Source organism: Alosa pseudoharengus, unplaced genomic scaffold (genome assembly GCF_046254945.1).
Source record: "Alosa pseudoharengus isolate Yale_2024_CS ecotype anadromous, Long Island Sound unplaced genomic scaffold, YU_APseudo_1.1 YU_APseudo_1.1_scf_4, whole genome shotgun sequence".
In the NCBI taxonomy this organism is placed as follows: Eukaryota; Metazoa; Chordata; class Actinopteri; order Clupeiformes; family Clupeidae; genus Alosa; species Alosa pseudoharengus.
The window spans coordinates 40167076-40187379 of NW_027468774.1; the positions used below are offsets into that span (position 1 = coordinate 40167076).

General features: G+C 45.0%; 1 protein-coding gene across 3 annotated transcripts; it reads right to left on the minus strand.

Annotated features, from left to right (window-relative positions):
* Positions 1-296: 296 nt before the first annotated feature.
* casc3 (casc3 exon junction complex subunit) lies at positions 297-17697 on the minus strand. Of its 3 annotated transcripts, none has more exons than XM_076266294.1 (14): positions 17511-17697; positions 16377-16401; positions 16100-16155; positions 13797-14039; positions 13105-13253; positions 12001-12177; positions 10683-11725; positions 5619-5692; positions 5385-5493; positions 4350-4457; positions 3483-3688; positions 3032-3154; positions 2856-2883; positions 297-2568 (listed from the first exon to the last, which is right to left on the minus strand). In XM_076266294.1, the coding sequence occupies exons 1-13, from the start codon at positions 17694-17696 to the stop codon at positions 2866-2868; spliced, it is 2517 nt and encodes an 838-aa protein (XP_076122409.1). In that variant the 5' UTR covers position 17697; the 3' UTR covers positions 297-2568; positions 2856-2865. The 3 variants fall into 3 exon arrangements, with proteins under 3 accessions (XP_076122409.1, XP_076122408.1, XP_076122410.1); XM_076266295.1 differs by having other exon boundaries at positions 2504-2568; positions 2821-2883; XM_076266293.1 differs by lacking the exon at positions 2856-2883.
* Positions 17698-20304: the final 2607 nt, after the last annotated feature.

The window sequence follows — 20304 nt, forward strand, 5'->3', positions numbered from 1 at the left end:
CCAGCCTCCTCGTAATACAGGGGAGGCGCATAGAGAGAGGAGAGAGAGCGCAAGAGAAGGGGGGACAAGAAAGATTGTAAACACAATCTTCAAATGTCGAGAATATATCTTCACACCAGATGTTACAAAAATACACAAGAAAATTGGGTTCTATTCAGGCTTTGTGGATGTGTTCTTTATTCAAAGAGCCGAAAAAGAACTAGAAATCAAGAAGCCAAAACAGTGCCGTATTATCAATATTTACAGAATTAATGTGAGCTGAATAGAATAAGACAACAAACTTGACCACTAAACGGTTTCGGATTTGAATTTTTTAATAGTCCTCCTGACAAATTTCTCCACAAAAAAAAAAGAAAAAAAAAACTTGTATATTCGACCACTGACGAAACAAGCACACAGCCTCACAGTGTTGGCAGGTCTATTCGAAACAAAACCAAAGATATGTTAAACCGATTCCATCATTAAGGCATAAACGCAATACATTTTAAATTACTCTTAAAATTAATCAGTCATAGCTAATCAACACAGAACAAACATTGCGACTATTTCCGTTTACATACTGTTAGGTTTCCTGTGGAACATAGGAGGGAGGAAACTAATTTCATATCTTTTTTTGTTTGTTTGTTTGCTTACTTAATAAAGAAAAATAACATTAGCATCCTGTATGCCCCTGCATGGGGCAGAATATAACAGCTTTCAGCCCCTGACGCCCCACTACAATTGCTTTTACAATGAAATATATTTATCCTCATGCATGTCTGTACAGCATTAGTGAAAGGCAAAGGTACAATTCCGAAGCAACCTCACCCCCTTGGGGAAACAAGGGGCTTCTAGATGAGCCTCAGTTTCTATTTTTTAGCGTAATAGAAAGGGGGCTGCCATCTTTGACTCTGGCCACAATACGGTCACTCTTTTATTACTTTTTTCTATAATCATTTTAACCAACCCCCCCGTCACTACAAATATAAGACCAATGAAAACGAATAGGCCAGGGCTTCCCTGACGATTTAGCTCAAGCTGACAGTACTCCTTGGGTAACTAGAAACAAATGTAAAAAGAAATAATCAACAAAAGTATTACAGCTCAATAAACCACAGGCTTCAATATACACTTATCTATACACACTTACATTAAAAACGTTATAACCAAGCAGTTGCACTGTCAAGTACTTCAGTTTCAGCCAAAAGGTTAACGGGTTTTACTCTGATAATACAGTATTTTCAACTCCACACAGCACAAGGTGGAAGTTAACAGAAGGGAAACGGAAAGAGAGAAAACCACCACCTCTCTATAGTGGGGGGAAAAAAAAAGGATCGCACTCAGCTACATGCTACTGCTAGCACCATCATCGCCTTACATAGAACCATACTGTGGGGGAATTGGTCAAGTATTTAATGTGCATTTAATTCTAGAGACTATTCTAGAGAGTAGGGCTTATTAAAAGGGATGTTTACATTAAGCACCAATAACCGTGGGGGTAAACGGCCAAATTATCAGGACTTGATGCCATCGTTTCCTGAAACACCACTTGGACAAACAACTACACCTCTACTTTCTCCTTAAATACACTTAATACTCTCCATTTTATCCTTTCATTTCAATGAAAACATAGTTGACCACAACAATTGGGACCAACCACCTCTCTCTCTAAAACTCTTCACGGACAAACACTGGTGGTGTAAGGTGTGACAGTATCAGATGTGTGTAGTGATGTTCTAGTGTTACACAGGACTGTCCAGAGAATCCTTCTTCACTAAGCACATGTTCCACTCTTAGACCTTACTGGCATAGTGACTATGGAGGCCAGAGAGTGGTCGAGGACTGAGCAGCCAAAACCCATCAATCCCATTTGTTTAAAGGTATTATACAGTAAACACTTGCCTCCCTCATCCCACTGCCAAGATACTGTGACTTGGAAGAGAATTCCGGAACAAATCCCACTGAGTCGACTTACAACCAAGAGAGACAGGGAGGCCTTGTCCAAGTTAAGGACCGCAGACTCAAATTCAAACTCAAGAGCGGCCCACTGCTCAAAGGGGGCATACTAATGGATTAGGTCCATCTGACGACGCAGAGGTGCATTGGTGATGTGGCAATGGCAGGCTAATTTACAGTGTCACCATTAGGCCACTTTCACCTTTCTCCAACCTTAGCTCCCCTTGGGTTGACGTCAGATCTCTCATGATCCTGATAGACTTGTCATGCCAGCGAGTCACCACCAAAATGCAGACTAACAACAGAAGGAGGGAAGGAGAGTGTGCAGATCAGATGAGAGCACGCCAAGAGAAAGAGAGGAGTTAAAACGTTAGTAGTACGGCAGGGCGGTGGGGCTCAAGGGACGAGTGAACTCAAATGTACAACACAAACATCTTTTATCAAATAAAAAGGAACAAAGTTAGCAACATATTACTAAGAATGAGAGTTAAAAATGGAACAAAAGAGGAGAATGAATCTGTTCATCCACAAGTGGTGCTGGTCCTCGAACGCCGACCTCGTGCCCAGCCTGGCCCCACGTCGTCTTGCTGGGGGCTAAGAGCGCACCTCCTCACTCTGTTTACCTCCCCGGTCCTGCAGAGGGCGACAGAGAGCACACACAGGAGAAATGAGAGGAGTCGGGTCATGGAACATGAACAGGGCTAAATGAAACTTCACAGAACAAGATATGGGCTATTGAGCTCAAACAGAACAAACACAAATACACACACACAGACACACAGACACACACACACACAGACACAGACACACTCACAGACACAGACAGACACAGACACACACAGACACACACACGACTAATAAGTTAAATTAAAAAAACAATATTACACATCAGAAACAGAATTCTTCATATGCAGATCTACCTTGGGGGCACTACAGAGAACTGGGATACTGTTGCAAGGGAGAAGGGAAACAGGAGACAGGAATAGTTTATTAAGAGAGTGTTCAGACATTTGTGAGCATGTGTGCATGTGAGTGGGAGTAGGTGTGCAGGACGGGTGTGCGTGACTCCGGCTGGGCTCAGCCAGGCTCGGCCTACCTCTGGCGGGGGCGGCTTGACAGTGACGGGCTGGGAGGAGCGGCGGGGTGGGGAGGGCTTGGGCTGGGCCTGCTGCTGCACCGTGTCGTAGTACGTCACTCCCCCGTAGACCTGGGACTGGGCCTGCACACAGCGCAGAGCGGGAAGCCACCCCAGGTTAACCAGCACATCAAACTAGCCATACAGGCAGAGGTCAAGTGATGTGTCTGACCAAGATGATGGCCTGCCCTACAGGGACAAACAACTGAAAAAACACTGAGGACACTTCCCCCATCGTTCATCACATCTGACACAATGTAATTTATCCTTTATCCGCTACATAATCAGTACGGTAAATATATTTAAATATTCAACTGCTGAAAGTGACTACTCATTGTGAACATGAGCCAATAAATCATATTAATATTCATAAAGGTGTGTAGAAACAGGGGGGGGGGGGGGGTCGGGTCACCTGTGGGTTGGGGTACATGGGGGGCAGCGTGGCCCCTGGGGAGTAGGGGAAGTTGGTGTTGCTGAAGGTCATGACCCCGGGGGGCGGGTAGAAGGGGGCAGCCATGAGCTGTTGGGGCGGCGGTTGCCCCGGCGACATGGAAACAGGCGGAGCGGCGTAGAGGGCAGGGTTGGGCATGGGTCCGCCCGACTGGTGAGGATGGAGACCTACAGAGGACAAACAGAACAGAGACAGGAGAGAGAAAGAGAGAGCGAACAAAAACTGTTTAGATTATTCACTCTGAAACTGTACATAAAGAAGATGACCAAGGCTATAGTGACAGACAGTGAAAACAGAGCATCCGTCAGTTCCCTGCAGTGCTCACATCTCCTCAGCAGCTGGGAGGAAACCAAAGCAAAGCAAAGCTAGAGGACAGGTATTAAATGCCATCAGGACAAAACAGACATACCAGGAGGAGAAAACACATCAATCGCACTGTTAAAAACAATGGCCTACTTTACCTGAGTGCAACTACTTTTCATTTCAAAGGCACTCGTGATCATGACTATGTAAGGGTCACACACGGACTCACATCCAACTCAATCACGACACATCAACACACTGTCTGTAGCGGTAAGTGCCATGAAAAATAAAAAAATAAAACTATAGCCTAAAGAGCAAATACCACTTTCATACAATTAAATGTTATTTACTAAATGCCAAAAACAACTATTACAAGCTCTCCCACACACTCAGAGAGCAAGAAGAACTACGGCATAGATACTAAAAAGATATGGGGGCGGAAAAATACAGGAAAACATGCAAGCCACATCTCCATGACCACAGTGACCCCGCCGTGATGGGATTGGACATGGCAGCAGCACTGACCTGGGTGGCCCGGGTGTGGGAGGTGCATCTCTGGCTGGACCAGCATGCCCTGGGGCGGGATGGGAGCGGGGCTGTCGCCGTGGGCGTAGATTGGTCCCTGGTAAGACACTGGAGGGGACAGAGAGAGGACAGAGCACAGGAACAGAGAGAAAGGTTACAGGTGGAGCCACACAGCAGGAACATTCTAGAACACCACAGTGTTCTTCAGCTCATGTCTAGATTAGACCACGGCAGTGCCACTTAGAACAGTAAAAGACGCTTTAATGCTTTCCGGAAGCATTCACAGTTGCATTTACGTCTTTTAGCACATGCTTTTAGCCAAAGTAACTATTTCCCCTAAATTGAGCTTTTTGTGAGAAAACAGTATGTGATATCCTTTTATACAGAGTTGGACATTTCCATTTGCTAACTACTCACATCTATCAAGTCAATATGCTATGAAGCCAAAGAGCTCCAACAGTTTACTTATTGTTTATTTTGGCCCAAATTCAGCATAGTCATCCGATACAACAAGAAAAGTGCTTATACTGCACTTCACCTGCCAGAGCCACAACTCAGATTTTTCCAGTTGACTGGTAGTCGTAATGTTAAATCTGAAAGTGCCACAGCAAAGAGTGCGACTACACCCGTTTTCAGACATGTCCTCTGCACCATCTTTGATCTTTGTCAAACGACCCTTCAACTGATTCAGATTCTTACATGTGGACATTATGTGTGAGCGACACCGACGCACATGAACAGAATCTCTGCGTGCATGTTCTTCGCTTTGTTCAGACACGAGCTTATTTACATAATGTCCATCCAAATTCAGGGAGTAGTGTAAGAGTTAAGTTCGAAGTTCCAAATGTCAGGATATATTGTTCAGATATACGGGCCAAACGCTTGATATCCGCATAACATGTGGACTTATACCCATGTCTGAAAGCAGCAACAGAATAGACATACGCCAGTGTGCTTGTTCCCACACACACACACACAAATTAACAGTATGGGGTATTTGTGCCCCCTGCTGGTGGCTGGGGGGAATGCACTCACTGGGTTCGAAGTAGTGGCCCTCCATCACTCCTATGTGCAGAGGCGCCGGCTCGGGCACCGGCCGCTGCCGTTGGGACGAGTAGCGCTTCGCCCGGCCTCCTCCAACACCCTGCGGAGGACAGAAAGGAGGGGTGGGGGGGTTAGAGAGACATCCGCTCCACGCGTAGCTTTCCTCAGACAACCAAACAGCTGGTTCTATAGAACACAGCAGCTCCACTGTAACAATCAACTCACCATCTCATCCATGTTGGCGTATGGTGGTGGTGGTGGCGGTGGCGCTCCACCCATGTGCATAGAGCTGGGAATACCTGATGAGGGGAACACCATGAAAGAGAAACAAGAAGAGAAAGAGCACAGAGAAACAGGGAGAGAAAGAGAGAGCACAGAAAACAGGGAGAGAAATAGAGCACAGAGAGAGAAAGAGAGAGCACAGAGAAGGAGGGAGAGAAAGAGCACAGAGAGAGAAAGAGGGAGAGAAAGAGAGCACAGAGAAGAGGGAGCAAGAAGGCACATGTGCAGGACAAACATTAAGTGATGAGAGGACTCAAGATTCATACACAAACAGCCTGCTCTGGGGTAAATCCAGTTTTTAAGCTGCAGTCATCTGAGAGACTCCTGTTAGCAACTCTTTCCTGTACTAAGACAATCCACATTCCATCTGCTCATTGAGACACAAACAAATCTGATTCCACACCTTAAAAATGAATTGAAAGGAAAATAAACACATCTCATAACATAGCCCATCATCATCATCATCATCACCATCATCATGAGCAGCAGCATAACACAGCACATCACATAGCTGAAATAGGAACATTTATTAGGAAGGACTGTGCATTCACCGCTTTCTAAGAGAGAACACAGCAGATGAGTCTGATCCCTCATTCTAAACCTCTTTAAAAGAAACCAAATGGACCCAACAGTCCTTATTAGCATTAGAAATCACACCGCCAATGTGGGAACATTTACTTCAAAGCACTTCAGCAGACGTATGCGTACGGTTATTGAGCACTTGTGAAAGCCGAAAGTACAGTCTCGCCTTCAATTGGAAATGAGCAGAGGGGAAACGGCGCGCACCAAGGGGGCACAGACTGCAGCCCAAGTGGATTTGGAGCGTTACATCACACGCCACTCAAATCTGATTTTGTGCAGAACAGCTGGAACTGACAGACATACTGAAGATGCATATTCCCATCCAACATCTTCAGTGTCAAATTCACAGAGACAGAAACACACAGAAATGAACGCCTGACTGGAGAGCGCAGGAAAAGGAAATAGGAGGAGAATAAAGAGAAATGTAAAGTGAGTGAAGTACCTGGGGGACGCAGACGACACCAGTAGGGCATACTCATTACAAACGTCATTTTACGCACCATTTCATACTGGTCTGTAAACTAAAGCTGCATAATGCAGTGTCCCTGTTCTCTGATGTTAGGCATGAACTGGATGTCACACAGAGACAATTGACTAATAGACTAACCAGATATGAGTATCACGTCATTTAAAAATCTGACTTGCGACTAATTGCAACATGGCTGTCAGAGAGAAAAGTAGTTGAACAGGAACACAAGGAGGCTAACCGAGTTGTAAACTATGGGGTTTATTTTTTATCCATCAGCCAAGTTCCACTAGCTGGTCATAAAGTGTTCATTTACATGCACAGCGGTAGGTCGTCTCCCATTCTACCTCCTGGGATTTATTACATAATCGAGGGGCTTAAAAGCCAATGATTCATACATCCGTTTATATATTCGGTTGAGTTATGCAATGAAAAGCTGCCAAACAGCCATTAGCTTGAAACGGAGGGCAGTAAGAGCTTCTTAACAGCTTTCAACAAGTTTGAAATGAATGAATCAAGTTGAAGAACAACTTTAACACTTTGCATTACCTTCACCTTACTCAACTCATTTGAGTCAGGGATGTCAAAGATACACCCACAATAGGGCTGGGATAAACGATTATTTTTTAAACGATTAATCTAGCGATTATTTTTTCGATGCATCGATTAATCTAACGATTCATTTTTTCAGTCCGAGTTCAGTTCGAATTCGATTCGATTATCTCCCAATTAATTCACTAATAGCAACTTATACATGTTTATTTACATATATGAATGAAAAAATATGAATTCTTTAACATTGCAATATATGTTTATTGCTCTTAAGATTCCAAAATAAAAGACTATACAAGTGCAAAGTAATGCATTCTTAGTCAGAGGTAGCATTCAATAAAGTTCAGTAGTGTATGTCTAATTGAGTGCCATTTTAAGACGTTCGTGTGGGAATCCTTGCAATTAACATTAACACAGTTAAAAGGCTGCTGATGTGTGGATGCAATTCATAACGTACTTAGTTCAAATAACGGTTCCTACTTCTCCTTTGGACAAGCACTTTTGAGTCTTGGAAAACACTTTTCCATTTACATCGGGATTTTGCAAACATTCAGAGTCAATAAAATGAGCCTGAGTAACAAATACAAGCAGCTGCAAATAAGCATGCTAAACTTGACATCCAAACAGTATTCTAACGTTAGCTTTGAAATTGCATACTGTAACTTAACTTAGTTTAGTCTCCTCAATGTACTATGTTGTGATAAGACCTCAGCAGAGTTTACCTTAACTTTAATGCTGCCGTTTTGAACAAATTTGCACAGCATGGTCACGATGCTAAGCGGATTTTTTAGCAATTTAGCCCACTGCGTTCTATGCAGTGCTTCTATGTGGCAACAACAATCCTTCAACAATCGTGAATAATTTGTTAAATGCACACGCAGAGGAGCAGCGGGCTCGTTGCGAGAGAGAGCGGGCGGGGCGAGGAAAGGCTGTGTGAGTAATGTGCAGCTCAATGAAATGATCTTATCTTTAATTTAAATAGTAGGACTACAATGTGTGGTGGCCGGTTTTGATTTCGTGGTGCCAAGCCACAAATTAGTCAATGTATGGAAAACACTGTAGGTGTAAAATTAAAAATATTTAGCAGCACATGTTAGTGTTGCACGGTGTATCGATACTAAAAAGGTATCACGATGCCTTCACGCAAAAAACGATACGATTTCCGACGTTTTTAGAATCGATACTTTATTAAAATAATAACGTTCTGCGTCTGTGTGAACTGCTGCTCTCACTGCTCCTTGCACGCATCAAGGCAAGTGGGCGTGTGAAGCAGGCAGCTCTGAGTGAGTGAGTGCGCAGCTAACGTCAACAAAGTTCTTTGCCGACAGTCCTCTGCCTTGTGGATAAAACAAAAGGTGAAGTGAAATCTGGAACTATATGGGATACATCGGGAATAGTGAAGGCAAGCCATCAGGTACACAGAGGTCCGTTTGTAAAATATGTTTCAAAGTCATTTATAAGCAGTAGCCTAGGCTAAACACCTCGCAGACATATCCCAACATTTTTAAAGAGTTCAAAGAACGACAGGTTAACAAATATGCTATAGAAAACACGAATGGTTAGTGCCAAGCTCTTCTCTTCCTATGTGAAACGAGTAGGCCTATGGTTCTCTGGGATAAAGCAAACCTTCCTTCATCAATGAATTTTGACGAGACATAACTAAGGGTGTCACGATTTCGATTTTATTTCGAAATCAATCGAAATTACATCTCAATCTCGAACTTCGAACTTAAAAGTAGAATCGACGATGCAGCCACACCCCCAATAGGTCCAGCATGTATGCCAAGAGCACAAACACACATGCACGTGCTGAACTGCAGCGTCAACACTCCTCTAATTTTAGGCTGCAGCCAGTTAAAATATAGGCCTACACATCAACCTACCGAAATCAAAGCCCCTCTTGCTACTTTGAAATCACCGGTGTGGAAGTATTCGTTCATTCACGTCAATTAAAACTAACTTAGCCTACTCAACTTAGCAAGTGAAAAGATGGTCTAATTACAGTCCAAAGTTACTTTAAGGCTTAAAATGCAAATTTATAAGTACATATTCCATGAACACTAACCTTGGGTCCCTTCGGAGTGTGCTGAAACAATCAAATTAACATTCTGTCTTGTTTAATTTTACTATGTTCACGTCTCTGTTTTAGCCTAAAGTTCTGTTTACATTGCTACAACCTCGCGGTTGGAACGGTTTCAAAGCGGTGTCAAAATAAAAGCCCCCCGAAAAAGAAAAGGCCAAAAAGAGTAAATAACATAAGGAATGCATTAATAGTAATATTTAAAAAAGATCGAAAATCGAATCGTGACTTTAAAATCGAAAATTACATCGAATCGAGGATTTGGAGAATCGTGACACCCCTAGACATAACGAGGTAATCATTTTGACGAGACATAACGAGCTGTAGCCTAATCATAGGGTGCTAACGTGATGAAAGCGCAATGTTCACGCCAGAATATCATTACCATAACTAAACAATCTATTTCATGTTCGGTCAGTACTGGTAATATTTGTCATGGCATGTAGACTGCAATTTGTTCAATAATTATTGCCCAGATGTTGAATAGGCTACCCGAAATGCGCTAATTAAAGCCCACAGCATATTACCACCAAAGCGTGGTGAGTCCTAATAATAATAGCGGCTTATTGTTACGTGGTAGCAAATCATGTTATCAAAGAAATGGACGTAATGTAGGAATGCACACAGAGATATATTGCAACAGGTAATGGTGTAGGCCTATCTGACGAAGACCTAGCATTCAGTGATTTGCATGCAGTAGTTTCAACACTGACCTTGATCTACCCTAGTTTGACTATTTAAAGCTACTTTATTGCCAAAACACAACACAATGTAAATTAACTATAACAAACAATAAAGGACTTAATCACACAAAGTAGGCCTACTATTTTACTAACTATAAAAAATAATAATTATGTAGGAAGTTTAAAACCCAGAATTTAACTGCACACTAGAAAAGTGCACCGAATTCAACACAAATGACCCAATACACTTGGAGGAGGTAGGAGTCCTTTCTTTTCCAGATATCTTAGGATTTCGCCGTAGTATCGTTTCAGTATCGAGCATCATGATATTTATGGCAGGTATCATATCGAAGTCATAATTTTGGTATCGCTATCGCTTTTGGTATTCACTAGCACATGTTATGCTTGACGAATCAACGCTCATATTTTGCGTCGACGTATTTTTTGCGTCGACGTCATCGATTATGTCGACGCATTGTCCCAGCCCTAACCCCCAAACATGAAATGTGTTCTTGCTTGTCAAAAACCATCCATTTCCTTCCACAGTTCTCAATACAGATTTCAACAGTCACAAGCCAACCAACCAGACACAAACACCAACAGGGACACAGGAGAGGGCAGATGTGGACAGCTATGAAACTCACCCCTCAGGTCTGTGCGCAGGTACGACGGTGGGCTCTGGGCCCAGTTCTGTCCGGCCAGGCTGAGCCGGGCGAGGTCCTGGTCCAGGCCTGTGAGGGGGCCTGGGGCTCCGCTCTCCCCCTGCCCGCCCTGCCAGTGGTCGCCCTTCATCCCCCCGCCATTGGCACCGCCGCTGCCACCACCGCCTCCAGCAGGGGGCGCTGAGGTCTGCGGGAGCACAGGCTCGTCCAGAGACGCCTGTTTGCCCATGTCCGAGGGCCGCACTCGAGTCCTGCGGGCAGCCGAGTACGACTTCCTCTCCACCGGCCGCTCGGGGGGCGGCGACGAGTCCCGGCCCGCCAAGGATGCTGGGAAATCTGACGCCCCGCCACCGCTGCCGCCAGTGCCTCTCTGTTGTTGCTGTTGTTGCTGCTGCTGCTGGGAAGAGGGCAAGGGGTCCTGCTGCTGCTGTCGCCGTGAGAACTGTAACGATGGGGCCGTCGCCGCAGCAGTAGCCGCCACAGCAATGTCGCGCTCCGCCTTGCTGTAGTGGCTGTAGCTAGAGCTGGTGAAGGTGGTCGTCATGGTGATGGCAGGCCCCTCGTCATCCAGGTCGTCGTCGTCGTCCACGTCGCCTAGGTGCCTTACGTCCTCCACCACCACCGAGGGGCTACGCTCCGACTGCAGCCCAGGCCCAGGGCCCCTGGTCCCCCTCAGCCGCGGGCCGCGCTCCCCTTCCACGTGCTGCGGCCGCTGGGAGCGGGGACCGGCACCGTTGGGGCCCCTCTCACCGCGGCCCTCGCCCCGGTGGAGGCCAAGCTGCTGCTGCGGGCGGCCGGCCTGGAAGCCCCGCCCGGAGAGGCTGGCCGAGGGGTGGGAGGAGGAGACCCTGGGGGCGGAGGGGCGCGGGCCGGAGGGGGCCGGATGGCTGGGGCCGTGCGGAGGGCCCGAGGACTGGGGCCCCGGGAGAGGAGGGGCACTGCGGGCGCCTTGCCAGGAGCGAGGCACAAACTTCTCAGACGGTAGGTCTCGGTAACGCTTGTCACGGGACGGGGGAGAGCCGTGCCTGAGGGGAAGGGAAGGGAAGAGAGGTTAAGACGAGTGCAAGGACAGGGACAGACACACACACACACGCAAAAAGGAAAAACACACAACATTAATCAATTTTGAGCCGATATCCCAACAAGCCTCAGAGTTATAGAACACATACACTAACACATGAATCTGAGTCTCATCCTTATTTCGCAAACATAAACGATGAGGGCTGTATTTTCACCAGGATCTGACTGCATTTATGTTCTACTGAAACGCGAGCTAAGGTGTGTGCGTGCGTGCGTGCACCTGGGCTTGCGTGGGCGGTATTGTCGTCCCTCGCTGGGTCCCGTGCCGTTGCGGATATCGTAGCCGTAGTAGGCGACCAGCTCCTCGCGGGACTTGGGGGCTTGCTCCTCTTCTCGAAACTTATCGTGCTCCCAGCGACCCTCGTCCTTCCACAACTTCCTGTGGCGACCTTTAGGCCTGGAGTGAATGGGGGTGGGGGTTTAGACTAATCATTTTGGTCTCCACCAAAATGAATCTCTTCAAAAACACACACATACTGATAAAAGACCTTACAAGAAATCTTTCAATTCCAACTCTTATTAATTCCAAAACAAGAACTAACACTGAGTAATACGATACATATTACATAAGGATTATGAACTCCATATTTCCCCCCTCCCTTTTTATTTCTAATAAACAAAACAAACTTCGAATATGATTTTTGGGCAAAAGTCAAAGCCCTACCATCCATACATTCATACAACCATCCATCCATCCATACACAGCCATATCCTAAAAGCATCAATTTCCGCCCCTTTCGTTCGAAAATTCTAAAACAACAATGTTTTTTAATACTTCAAAATAACAGGTGTGTAACAGGTGTGTATATTTGAACAAAATCTGGTTTGGTTCTTAACGGGAGCATTGATTGTCTTAAATTTGATTTTGTTTACCGTGCTCAGAGTTTGGTGCTGGGCTGGTGGATGCCTATTTCCGCCCACTCACTCGGCACATCAACAGTTAGACCGAGAATTCTAGTCACAAAATCAAAATTCCACTGGAGCTCCAAACGGATTTGTACACGCAGCCTTACAACACTGTTTACAGCTCACGGTAAAATGTAATTTTTGGTACATAGCTAATTTAGATGTACTTATGGGGTGGGTGCTTGCGTTTCTTTAGGGATCCGCCGTATTTGTAAAGAAATTAATATTAAGTGACACATTAAAGGGCAGAAATAGGTGACATTCCAATACATACATACACCCGTATATCCATCCATACACCCGTATATCCATCCATACATTACACCCATACATACACCCATACATACACCCATTCATACACCCATTCATACACCCATCCATTCATACACCCCTTTCCCTCTTCTTCCTTGTTCCATACCTCTCCTCCTCCTGTGTCTGGCCCCTCACGTCGTGCTCGAAGAACAGGCCCTTGCGGGGGATGTACGCAGGGTTTTTACGGTCCTCATCGTCGTCCAACTTCTGGCCCGTTTTGCCCACGCCCTTATTCTCAGGGTCGTCTGTACTCTCCTGTGCAGGCCAACAGACACACACAAGATCTTTCTGTCAAGCTGGACATCAAAACGTACAAACACGCACAGACACAAACAAAATGCAAAAAGCAACACAACAAGATTTTCACTGTACCACCCCTAGTACGCACAAAAGATGTCTCCCCCTCGATATCTCTCACACTCACACACTTTGTGCTCCAGTCACTTCTTTTCTGAGTCATGTGGAAAGCTATTTTTATTCCAACCCATCCCTGCAGCCTGTCCTTGGGAGTGCACTCAAACACAAAAGCTATGCATTTATTACAGATTGGTTCAGTTCACAGCTAACATCTTGACAAATGGCATACTTCCTATATCGCCACACCAATACAAATGTATGCTTGCTGTACATGGTGCATAAAAGGTGAATGATTAAATCCAGTGTGCTGTTGACAATTAAGCGTGGTAAGCTGTTTAATAACACCGTTGTGTGTGTGGATACAGCATTGTGATTGAGTGCTGTTTAATAACACCGTTGTATGTGTGGATACAGCATTGTGATTGAGTGCCTCGCACGTACCTGGCCGTCTCCACTTTGCCTTTCTCCGGCGAGGTTGCTCTTGTCCTCCGTCTTGGCCTCTTTCTCTACAGCCTCACCTTCTTCTTCTTCTTCCTCCACCACCACCACCTCCACCTCCACCACACCCTCGACCTCTGCTTCTGCCGCCTCGAGCTCCACAACAGGGCCATCCGGTTCGGCAACGGGGGCTTCAGCGGGCCGAGATGCATCTTCCTCTGGCTCGTCCTCATCCTCCTCTCCTCCCTACAAAAAGCAGTGAGACAGGTTGAAGTCATCTTGGGTACCCCAACAGCACAGACAGAACAATACACCTTGCAGCCTGAGAAATGTAAAGGGCCCTTCATGGAGTACTGCAATCGGTTGTGCATACAATGTTACATGTGTTACACACTTCTCATTGAATTTCCCTTCACCACCATTCAGTTGGCCAACAAGCATACATGCCACAAAGCATTTTGACTGTACTTTCATAAGTTCCTCCATAAGTTTCAATGGATCCTAGAGATGGAATCTTGCCATGGGAGACTGGAGATTTGTTCATTCCACCATATAGGTTACCATAGAGCCAAAAGTTGAACAGAGATGAAATGGATATCAAAGACTAAATGGATCACTCCATGGTCACTACAGAAGACCATTGGACACCATCAACATAATTTTTGAGACTAGAAAACCAACCAGATAGACTGGACAAAAGTCTGATGTGAAACACCTAGGCCTAAAGCTTGAGCCATCAATACCAAGCACAACAGATCAGCAGACTTCAAACCAGTCAACCATCAAATCAGCCAAGCATACCTGCATAGCAGACAGGCCAAATGCATTGGTACATAGTGATCATATGAAATTAAGCAAGAAAAGTAAAAAAAAGAAAAAAAGCAAGTTCTATTCAGCCTTCATTTATTCCACTTCTAAAGAAATTAGCTTTTAAATCTTTCTCCAACTATAAACTCCACACCCTTTTATATAGCACTTACTCCAACAAAAGCCTAGTTCAACAAGACAGCTTTCAGAATGTCCCAACTGAGCTCTTGGCTTTTATTATAATGCAACAGACAACATTCAGGAACGATATGAACCACCAGGCAAACTCCCGAAAGTCCTCTCTTGCCCCATCATATTCAATGAAAGACAACCAGTGGGGATAGAGGAGAGGAAGGGGGGCGGGGGGTGCATGCTGGTCCTGATGCAGAGGAAAAACAAAATGGCCTGGGCTCTTCTCAGAGACAGGCTGAGTGCTGCTGGGAAGGAGACGAGTGGAAATGTACCCAGCCAACTGAACGCAACCATCACCGGCGGACAGAGACGGGTTGCTAGGACACCAGTCATAAAAAGTCTGCCTTTTGGCAGTGGAGGGAGAGCATGAGGTGGGGAGAAGGGGAGGGATGGTGGTGGGGAAGAGAGAGAGAGAGAGAGAGAGAGAGAGAGATAGAGAGAAAGAAATAAAGAAGGATGAAGACAGATGGGAGAGGAGAGGGAAGGACGAAGAGGTGTAGAGAGAGAACAAGAGAGAGAGAGAGAAAGGAAGCCATCTGGATGTGCCGGGGTATTACACAAGCTGTGGTCCCATGTGGGCTGAGGAATTATGTAAGCAATTATCAACCAAAACTCTCCAGAGGTCCTTCTCTTCCAAGCAATCAAACACCCGACCGTGCAAACAAATGTAGTAGCCATTTGGACTGCCAGAGCCACTGTCACATCGCTCCCAAGATCAGCTGCTATCAAGACCAAGCATCTGACGATAACAAAATCTATGAGCCGCTGTGTTAAGCCTACCTAAATCTCAAAGTCACAGCACTGCAGCCAAGTCTCTCTTGCTTTCGTCCCCATCACATCAAACAGCATCCTGTCGTTGTGTGCCTCTGCTCTCTCAACAACAACAACAACGACAACACCGAACACAACAACCCCAGTTTACTGGTGGTCTACAACAGGCCGATATCAGAGCAAATGACTGATCACTTTTGTTCTGTCCATGTTGTCCCAAATTATAAAAAAGCTCAAACCCTGTGACCAGTGCTGACATATAACGACCTGAACACTCCACCACAAGAACACATAAAGAGTAGGCCAGTCAGGTCAAGTGTTAAAGCAACTGATGGTTGCAAAAGGCTGGTAGAGAGACTGCTTGCCCTGTGCCATTCCAGTCCCTGCTGCAGGTCATAGAACAGACAGACAGACAAGCCTCCATGATGACTAATAGCAATGCACTGCCACAATGCATTAGGGGCTGAGATTACGAAGGGGGACTACTAAAGATGCTCTAACCTCCTAATGCACCAGGAGTTATTGTGCCAACTCACCTCTGAATGTGAGCCATTCTCCTCAGGATCTGCACTGTCATAGTCCGATAACACCGCTGCGAAGAAAAGAAAGTGAAAGTTAACAAAAACTGTATTCAGTCTGCCATTTATTATTTATCTGACACTAACGATGCCCACTAGTGACCAACATAATCGACCAAAAATGTGGTTAAATAAACAAAAAGCACATTTGGTTAATTTAAAGTTGGCAAGCAACAATTCACAACAGCAAATCAATTAAATAGATTACAAGTAGAAAAAGAAGATTACGGCTTACCTTCACCTACACCATCTTCACTTTCCTGAGGGATGAAAGAAAACATTTGTTAGTTAGCTTGGGCCCTGGCCATAATGGGAAAATTTAAAGCACGAGCATGTGGACTTCAGAGTTAACGATCCTGTAGATATTCACTATAATTACTATTTTAGGTACTGGCACTCTTATGTGAGATGGTATAGCCTAACGGCAAATGGAATGCATCAACAACAATCACACACTAGTAGGTTAGGCCTACTGTGAGACCGAAAACGGGCCCTCGCGGTAAAATCGTTTTGGCGCTCTGGTCCACGCACATCTGTGTATGCGCCCAACATCACAGTGGCTAAGCCTGTGCTTTAGCCTAACACAAAATATTGTGGTACGCACAGAACAGTGAGGAAATCAACAGCACTAGCAAGTGATGTTGCATCCGCATTGTTCAACACACTAGCCATGACCCCCTGAAAGCCGACTGTTAATGTCAAAATCAACCCTGGGAACAAACGTTACCACATAAAGTTAAAATAACATTAGATTATTGATAGCAAAAGAAGACTCAGTACGAGCAATTGGATTTCTTGCCTTTCCGCGATTGAGCACAATAATGAGCAGCATTATCCCATTAAAAAGGCGACACCTCTTGAATAATGATTGCTTTCATACTACTGGAGGGTCAAAGATGCCTTGTTGATGGTGAGTTGCCAAGACTTCCGTTACAACGTTACAACTGTTACTTCAAGCCCCTAACACTAACTGTTAATCGTGTTTAAACAATGTATCAGATGTAACAACAATCTACTCTTGCTAACCAGTTACCCCGTCAATGCTACCATTGACGTCGATGCGAGGGCTGGCTAGTGTGAACTGGTACAGGCTAACTACTACTTAACAGACATCTCAAACGTTTACCAACTTAGCTGGCTAGCTAGTCAGCTAATATTTAAGTAGTGCCGATTTTGCTAACGTTTTTGGACATGACTGATGAACGACTGAAGAAGTTGTCGGGTTGAGGTAATTATCCTTTTCCTGTGCAGTTGGATGAAGATAGTTGCCTGACTAGGAAACTTCTACATGAAACCAAGCGTAATTTCTTCACTACGCTAGGTTAGCCAGTTAAGATCGCTACCACCAACTCAGAGGGGGGGCACTCACACACTCCGATTCGTCATCGCTCTTCTTCACAACTCGAACAGATGGCGACTCCACGGGCTCAGGTTCCTTTACACGGGTCTTTGCCCCAGGAGAAGATGGTCTTTCACCCTCCGAACCAGAGGCAGATTCGTCCTCCTCCTCGCTGTCCTGAGACGCGCGCCTCCTTCGTCGTCGCCGGTCCGCCATCTTAGCACTGAAGGAAAGGAAACCGGAATATTGCAAGGAATTGTGGGCGTTTTGTGCTGCGTCACATCCTCATTGCGAAACGCTTACGTCAATGCGTCAGGTGTTGTCAGGAGGCGACAGCTCAAGGCGACTACGAGAAAAAGGAGAGATTTAATTTTTGTAGAAAATATCATTAACCTAGCCCATATTTAGTTTTAATAAAATATATTATATGATAATTGACGGTAAACTACCTTGAGGTTGGTAGGCTACGACAGTTTCAAATTGTAGTGCCATTTAGGCCCTAGTGGGCTTGTAGCCTAGTGATATTATGATACTTCCATATGGGCTTTAATTTTGATGACACCCAATGGAATGCCTTACACCCGCACAAACTAATGCTAATTTAATGAACATTTGCTTTTACTAATATAAAGGCCGGAAACCACACACGCTCAGACGAGCAATTCTCAATAGGCCTAGGCCTGTATTTGAATTAATTTAAAGTGACACCTTTTCAATGCATGAAACTCTCGTTTGAAGTCAACTTATGTCATGTGTCTCTAGATAGTAGGCTAAATAGTACAAATACACTGCTCATTGTGCTCTGATGCAGTTGTGAGCTAGATTTGTAGATCTGACTTCTGCTACAACACCGAGTCATGCCACATGCAGAAGTTTTCTGACGATACTGCAATTGTGGGGTGTATCAGGGACGAGCAAGAGGATGAGTACAGGAGCCTGGTGGAGGACTTTGTGCAATGGTGCAAACTCAATCACCTTCAACTCAACACTTCAAAGACCAAGGAGATGGTGGTGGAGGGTCAATGTGGAGGTGGTAAGCACCTACAAGTATCTGGGTCTCCACCTGGACAATAAACTGGACTGGTCAGCCAATACTGAAGCACTTTACAAGAAAGGGCAGAGCAGGCTGTACTTCCTGAGGCACATAACCCCTCACTGCTCCCCGAGCGCCATTGTTGTTGCAGGCAGCTCACTGCGCCGGGATTAGTGTGTGCTTCACCTCACTGCGTGTTCACTGTGTGCTGAGTGTGTTTCACTAATTCACGGATTGGGATAAATGCAGAGACCAAATTTCCCTCACGGGATCAAAAGAGTATATATACTTATACTTACTTATACTTATGTGTGCAGCAAGCTCCTCAGGATGTTCTACCAGTCTGTTGTTGCCAGCGTCCTCTTCTATGCAGTGGTATGCTGGGGAGGAAGCACAAAGAAGAAGGATGCTGGGCGACTTGACAGGCTGGCTCTGTAGTGGGAGCTGAACTGGAGTGCATCACTTCAATATCTGATGAAAGGACCCGGAACAAACTGATCAACATTTTGGACAATGAGTGTCATCCACTCCACAGCACTATTACAAAGCAGAAGAGCTTGATCAGCTGGAGACTTCGCTCACTGCCTTGCACAACAGACAGACTGAGGAAGTAATTTGTCCCCATGGCCATTGAACTGTTCAATGCTTCACTTAAGGGAAGAGGAGAGACTTCTCTGCATAGTCTGTCTGCCTCTCCACCCTCTCCATGTTTGTGTACTGTCCACTAGCCACTTTTACCACTGTCTTACTGCTTCACTGTTTGCATGCTATATTAGCACATATTATGCATAACCCCTCCCTCCATCCCACAGCTGGATTGTGGTCACACTTATACCTATACTTAATACTTAATGCTTTATAATCAATACTTGTATAATGGCTGTAACCCTATTACGTCAACCCATTCTTGCACTGATATAGTTTTTCTATAGTTTTTTTTATATATTACTTTGTCTACTATCTTATTTATTTTATGCTGGTAGACTTTATTCTTGCACTGTTGCACTGTTGGACTTACTCATTTGCACCATCACCATGACACTCACTCTCACAGAGCACCTTACCTTACTATGCACAGAGAATCACAGGCTCAGTCCCTGCCTCAGTCATTGCAAGCGCCTCATGCTTAATCACCCCTAAGCATACTATGTGGATACTGTTTTAGATTTGATTTAGATTTAGTGTTATTTAGTATAATTTGTATTTTAGTATATTCTTTATCTTCTACTGTCCTTATTGCTTAGTTGTGTTTTTTATATTATATACTTTTATTACTTTTTCTGCTGTTAGTGCATGTTGTGTGTGATATCTGTATGTTACTGAGACCTTGAATTTCCCTTTGGGGATCAATAAAGTATCTATCTATCTATCTATCTATCTAGATAGGCCAAGCCTAGTTTGTGCTAGAATAGGTAGCCTATATATACATATTGAGAGGCCAGTGTAGCTCTGTGAATGTGCCATGAGTATGGGGCTGCTGTGCAGGAGTAGGCTAGAGGTGCTGCTCTGTTATGTTAGGCAAAGCCTGATCTGCCTGCGATTTCTTTTTCGCCCTGCAACCTGGGACCAATCATAAGCTGGTTTATTCACCTATTGGCAGGTTTAAAACGATGACCATAGCGGGAGAGCCTGGAGTTTTCATGTCGCTCTGCAAATGTCACCCAGTTCATTGGTCAGATTGGTGAATGACTATCCAATTGCGTAGGCTACATGGTCATTTGAACTACTGTATGCCCGTTGATCACGCCTCTTGTGGAGTAGAAAATACATAGCGGACTCCCCAGACCAATG